This window comes from Lolium rigidum, chromosome 1 (assembly GCF_022539505.1).
Source record: "Lolium rigidum isolate FL_2022 chromosome 1, APGP_CSIRO_Lrig_0.1, whole genome shotgun sequence".
Lineage (NCBI taxonomy): Eukaryota > Viridiplantae > Streptophyta > Magnoliopsida > Poales > Poaceae > Lolium > Lolium rigidum.
Window position 1 is genome coordinate 304,722,145 of NC_061508.1, and position 6,283 is coordinate 304,728,427.

Below are 6,283 nucleotides of genomic sequence, written 5' to 3' on the forward strand. Positions count from 1 at the left end.
TGCATCCGTGTTGCCACTAGGATAGGGCGTTGTTGCAAAGGCTAGGCGTAATTGGTATCTTTTGATATTAATATATTCTCTTTATCGAAAAAATCTAAGATTTTTAAACCGCAAGTGAGATGTAAAACAAAAAAATGGTTCGTGTAGTAAAAAATTAGTAATGACATCAATTGATTGAAAATAATCAATTGTCAACTGGTCACACCCATATAAAAAAGGTAAAAGGAGAAACTAAATGTTGTAAGAAAGAGAATAATATAGAATTTTGTAGGACTACTAAATATATAACCATCAAACATATATATACATATGAAATGATTGTTACAAGTACAAAATATATATGGTGGCAGTAGAAATTATGACAACCAAATCAAGTCATTGCAGGCTGATACAATACACAATTACCTATGAACTGAATCGGGGCCAACCACGCGTGTGCATACACTCATGCACAAGATCGATACAAGGCATCACAAACATGTCATAATACAATACACGGATTTTCTTTATTGCAGTTTCTCGATTGAGCACTTGAGACGTAAAATTTAGAAGCGATCGTTGTGATGGAGATTCAACCGAGACGCAGGTCGTGGGAACCGCCGTAGGCCATGCCGTGCAGGTTTGGCTGGCTAGGCACCACGCGAAACGCGTACATGTCCGCCGCGGAGCTGCCGCCCATAGCCGCCGCCGCCACACCATCCCACCCTCCCGCCGCCGGGTTGTCCACAAACCCATACGCCGGGTCCTCGCGCATGCCCTGCATATATACGTTTGCATCTCATAGTCATATCAGATTCATATATGATTGTTGCTAGCTAGCTAGGGAGCGAGAGGTCACCAGTTCCTGCTGCAGGTTCTTGTATGCCTCCTGGGAGTGCTTCACCTGCAATATATTGAAAGAAACACATATTAGTACCAGACTGTAACGAGCTGCAGGATTATGCATTGATCATACACTAGGAAATTCCGAATGACAAAATCCTAGATTTTTTCTCAAAATGGGGGCGTACCCTGGCCTTTGCATCGACTAATGCATATGAGGTTTTATTGCAACAAAAACATAGATATGCTATGATTTTCATAACTGCATTAAGTAACCTCTCAAGTACAAGGAAGCATTCAGAGTGAGTAGGAAACCATGCCATACAAAATAAGGACCGAGGGCTTCTTATAGGCTGTTTTATTAATTTGGCCCCTTTTGATAGGTAAGTCAGTTCACTACAATAATCTAGTCTACCAAAATGCTGGAGAACTGGTTAAGTCCATGAAAATCAGTATGATTATAGAGCTAAATGGGGAAATATATCTACTCACTAGGATAAGTCTCACATGAACTTCCATAGAAGGAAATGGAAATAAGAAACGGATTAGTAAACAATCACACATAATCAAGCTGTAGATTATCCCTTCTTTGAGAACATGCAAACCTTTTATATATTTTGTACTAAATAAATTTTGGCATATGAGCATTCCTGGTGTGAAGTAACACAATAGTGTAAGTTTAGCTTCAGCGGTCAAACATGCACATAAAATTATGAGTACTTTCACGCTAAAATCGCAACAAAAATAGCTAAATTAATGTATGTTCAAATATATCTAATCCCTCCATTGAACAGTGTATGTGTGCTTTTGATGTTGTCATGGTGACCAAACTGTAATTATTACCTTACATTTCATACCTCTATCTTATTCAAAATTCCATAATAAATGTCATGGAGATATATACTTGCATTAAAAATGTAATGATAATATTTTTACTTAGTGAAAATGATTAGCTTTTCTCATTTTATATGCACGAAGTCAAGGAAATTTGGCCACCAATTTTGGGACGCCATTGATTTTAGCACTAAGCTGATTGGTTCTAACTACTAAGGGTTGGTCCATCAAAGGGCTCGCTATATGTCTATTGTCCATAAGTTTTAACTTAGTACATGCACAAGCAGAAGTAATAACTATGCTTCAAAGTTCCATCTCACATTAAATTAGTTTGAAGAGTTTTGACTTATATGTTGGTCTTAATTTAGTTGGACTCTAGGAGTAGGCAGTAACTGGCATCCATATGTGTTTTGGTTATTGATGATAGTGGAACCTGGCCTAGTATGGTCCTGTATGAGAAAAAATGTTGACGGAAAGAACATAAACGAGCAACAATGCATCTTTCTCTAACAATGCCATCCGTAACTATATGGCCTTTGTACATAGGCATGGCCTTATGCACCTTCAACTGTTAGCTTTTATATGAATATTTTTCAAATCAAATTTGATGATGTCATTTTGATCTGCCTAGGTACTCCAATTTTTTTGATGCATTGGTCATAGTCAAAGTCAAAGAAAGTTAACCACACAAAAATGACTCTGAAAGGAGTTTCCAGAAAATATAATGTAAAAATATATTTAATTTAACTTGGTTATTTTGGTATATATTCATCTACCTACAAGCTGCCTTTACATGGATGATTGGAGAAATTATATATACATTCATCAAATATCATCATATAATAGTAGCATCACTTCGTGCAAGCACTTTTTTAAATGTTTATAACATCTTCGATGTTATATATATGCATAAGCAATTTTTCAACTGACACTAATACTAGGCCATCCATGGCCATGCCATGGAATTCTTGGCAATCAGAAGATAATGATGCAGTAGACTAGACTATAATCTCCACTTTATCTTTCTTTTTTCGTTTTTTCGAAAGGTAGGTTAAATCTCTCAGATTCTACATCAGCAGATGCAGAAAACCATAAGTTTATCAAATATGCTAGAGTTTATCAAAAGAGTGAATTCAACTTTTTACCTCGTAGTTCTGCATTTGTGACACTAATTGCCTCGTTGAATAAAAAATCATCTACATTATGCATTTTAGAATATTTGGACCCTCGATTTCTGGTGCGTATTCATTGGGCAAGTTGTGAGGTGATTACCTACTTTCAAAAATATCAATACGGGAACAAGGAATGGAGCAATTGGATAAGAGAAGTATGGACATAATGGTAGATGATGGCCTCCGATATTTACACATTTTGTCGCACGACATTGACGAAATACGCCATCCTATCTAACAAAAACAAATAAAATGCTAAATTGGTGCAAAATCATGTTTAAAGACTCATTTTTGTAAAAGTTTCACTAAATAGAGTAATATGTGTCACAAATGCGCAACTATAGGGTAAAAAGTGAAATTCACTCTTATCAAAATAATTCAGATTTCCATGCCTTATCTACCCCGTGTAAGAAAAACAAATACTACCTCCATCCCAAGGAATAAGGCGCACGCGTATTCCAAGGCGAACTTTGACCATAAAAATTGAGCAACAAAATCTTGATTATATTATATTTAATTAGCATCGTTGGATTCGTATTGAAAAGCACTTTCCAATGATGTTAAGTTCATACAAACAATCTTTATATATTTGAAGTAATTCTTAGTCAAACGAAAAGCTCGTAAAACGAGGGCGCCTTATTCCTTGAATCGGAGGTAGTAGACAAATTCACTACGCACAACCTATACAGTACACATGTCCTCCCCTCAACATGAAACATAGCTTCACATTTACGACTGGCATAAAGCATTACACACAGGACTACGTAAAAGCTGAAGACAGGATCATATATCTCAGTACAAAAGAAAAAGAAAGGCCAAAGTTTTCTACCATGCATTCAGATAAGAAAGCCAACAGCTTCAACTAAAGGTTTTTGCTTCCATAGCTCCGCAAACCATAAAGCCTCATCGCCGGTCCTCATCTAGAAGGGGTATCAAGCCAGTGTGCAATCTCATAAAAATCCGTGTTTGACATGCTACTCCCAGATAGCCGGGGGACCAAATAAAGCAACCATGCAATGCAATGCATGCTCATGCATCCTCGATCTCTAGGCCAGCCAGCTATTGATCACCTAGAGTAACACGAGACACGTACGGGTAGATGCATGCGAGATAGCCCGAAGATTATTGTCCTTTACTCTTTCTCACTTCTAGCTTATTTCTGTCCAAAGGAGACACAGCACTGCATCTATTGCTAATCAGCAACATGTTCGTGTACGTGTGCGTGCATGTAAGCACATGACAGGCATACTCTACTCCGAGATTTTTTTGAAGGCTCCACTACTATAGCTAAGCTACCCCGAGATTTGGATCTAGAACTATATAGATATGTGTGTAGAGTCTCAAGCTGTCGAAGTGAAGGAGTTGAGCGTTTGTAAAATAAGGACGAACACGCATGGTAGTGCACAGTGTACATTGGCATGCAATTCTTCCGTTTGGGGCGTGGTTGTGTCTGTCAGATCTTTGCTTCGATCGGTCACTAGGTTGAATCTTCAACCATTTGAGGGTTGGAAGATGGATATATGTCTAAGGCTCTAAGCTAGCTAGCGAGCTAGGTTATGGAGTGGTTAGTCATTCGCTAGTAATGGCAATGCAAGAATCCTGATGGAACTTTTGAGTAGTTCAATCAGTGGTCATATCTAGACAGAACATCAAATCAAATTAATATGATCAAATGACGACACTATATATATGTGGATTTGTCAACAGATGGTTTTTGTACAGTGACATGGAGAAATAACCAAATTAAGAAACTGTAAGAAGTGGCAGCTAACACGAGGAAAGACAAATGAATTGGGGAAAGATCCTAGTTTTATGCATGGACATGTGTATGTGCACCAGAACTGGCATACATACCAAATTGGGAAGCTCCTGAAATAACCGTGCTATGGAAACTGCTGAAATTTTGAAGAGATGACAGTACATGACAAGTGATGTTCTTACCTTCTTCTTGTAGGTTTCAGTCTGCGTGGTGATCACATGATACTGCAAAATCAAAACGACAAGAATCAAGAAATAGGAAATAGAAGTGTAGAATGCAAGAAAGAGGAATTAAGATGTTATTTTATACTCCGTATGTTATCAGTACATGCACATGAGATGAAATCGAAGAAGAAAACCCAAACCATATCTTTGAAACCAATAAAATTAGTCACTTGTTAAATTCTCTCTTAGAGATGAACAACGCATACAGATCTATCGAGGAGCATGAAATATGAACGGCAGATCAGCGAGCAGAACAAACAGATCTACTAGCTAGGAATCGAAGCCCGGTACAATTAATTAATCGGCTGGCTAGGGTTTGTGCGTGCATACCTTCCTCTGGCGAACCTCCTTGAGAGCGGCGTCGACATTTTGCTCAAGGCCGCGCAGCTCATCGAACTCCAGCACGTCCAGATCTTCACCCATCCTTTGCCTGCGGTACATATATTCGATTTTCAACATCAAATCACTCTAGCTTACTTGTTCGAGGATCATCCCCTTGAAAGAATCTTTCAGAAAAGAAAGAGGAAAAGAGGGAAATAAGTGAATGACCTGATCTCGGTGCGCAGGTTCCGGTTGATGTCCTTGAGATGGCTGAGAGTGCGCTGCATATTCTGCGACGAGATCGATCCAAACCAAAAACAACACGAATCAGCGAACTCAAAGAAGCGATGGAGGACTGGAACATATCAGATCTTATGTCGAATCACGCGAAAGAGAGAAATCGATTACAGCTGGCCTAACAGGCAAAAGGGAAAGGGCCGGGGAGAGTGTTTTAGCTAAAGAAAAAGATGAAGATCGAAGGAGAAGGAGACGGATGGAGGCAAGCAGAAGGACGAACCTCATACTGCTCGGTCCACAGGCTGGTCCCGAGGGCCTGCTGGTAGCGGTCAAAGATCCCCTTGATGCTGCAGGGTAGAGGAGGAAGAAGAAGAAGCATGAGAAGCTGAGAGAGCTAGCAAATCAAGCAAGCAAGCGGCGAGGGAACCGATTAACCAAGAGATATGGATGGACGCAAGTGGTTGTACGTACTCGGAGCCGGAGCTGATGAACTCGTGGTACTTGCCGGTGGAGGAGAACATGATGATGGCGACCTGCGCGTCGCAGAGCACGGTGAGCTCCTTGGCCTTCTTCATGATGCCCGACCGGCGCTTGGAGTAGGTCACCTGCCGGTTGGTCGCGTTCTCGATCCGCTTGATCTCGATCTTGCCCCGCCCCATCGCTCCACCACCCTCCCAATTCACCTCCAATCCAGCAATCGTGCACGCGCGCGAGCTGGCTAGCTAGCTAGATCGACCGGCGGGTCGCGACGACGGGGAAGAAGAAATGGGGAAGGAGAAGGAGAGGCGAGCTTCCTCTCCTCAGCTGGTTTAGTAAAGGAGGAGTGGGAGGAGGTGGTGGTGGCGAGTGGCTGTGTGGACATTTTGGGGTGGTGAGGACGGAGGTGGTGGGTGGCAATGGAGGGGGACGGTTGC

General features: G+C 40.7%; 1 protein-coding gene across 1 annotated transcript; it reads right to left on the reverse strand.

The window, feature by feature from the left end:
* Window positions 1-571: 571 nt before the first annotated feature.
* LOC124684056 (MADS-box transcription factor 16) lies at window positions 572-6,028 on the reverse strand. The gene is made up of 7 exons (XM_047218462.1): window positions 5,841-6,028; window positions 5,650-5,716; window positions 5,361-5,422; window positions 5,142-5,241; window positions 4,770-4,811; window positions 839-883; window positions 572-757 (listed from the first exon to the last, which is right to left on the reverse strand). The coding sequence occupies exons 1-7, from the start codon at window positions 6,026-6,028 to the stop codon at window positions 572-574; spliced, it is 690 nt and encodes a 229-aa protein (XP_047074418.1).
* Window positions 6,029-6,283: the final 255 nt, after the last annotated feature.

Bases quoted from the DNA above. Each gene is read 5' to 3' on its own strand.
- LOC124684056 (XM_047218462.1), bottom strand. From the start codon at position 6,028: ATGGGGCGGGGCAAGATCGAGATCAAGCGGATCGAGAACGCGACCAAC. The intron at 5,717-5,840 runs GTACGTACAACC...TCTACCCTGCAG, and splicing joins TTCATCAGCTCCGGCTCCGA to CATCAAGGGGATCTTTGACC. The intron at 5,423-5,649 runs GTTCGTCCTTCT...ATCTCGTCGCAG, and splicing joins TGTGGACCGAGCAGTATGAG to AATATGCAGCGCACTCTCAG.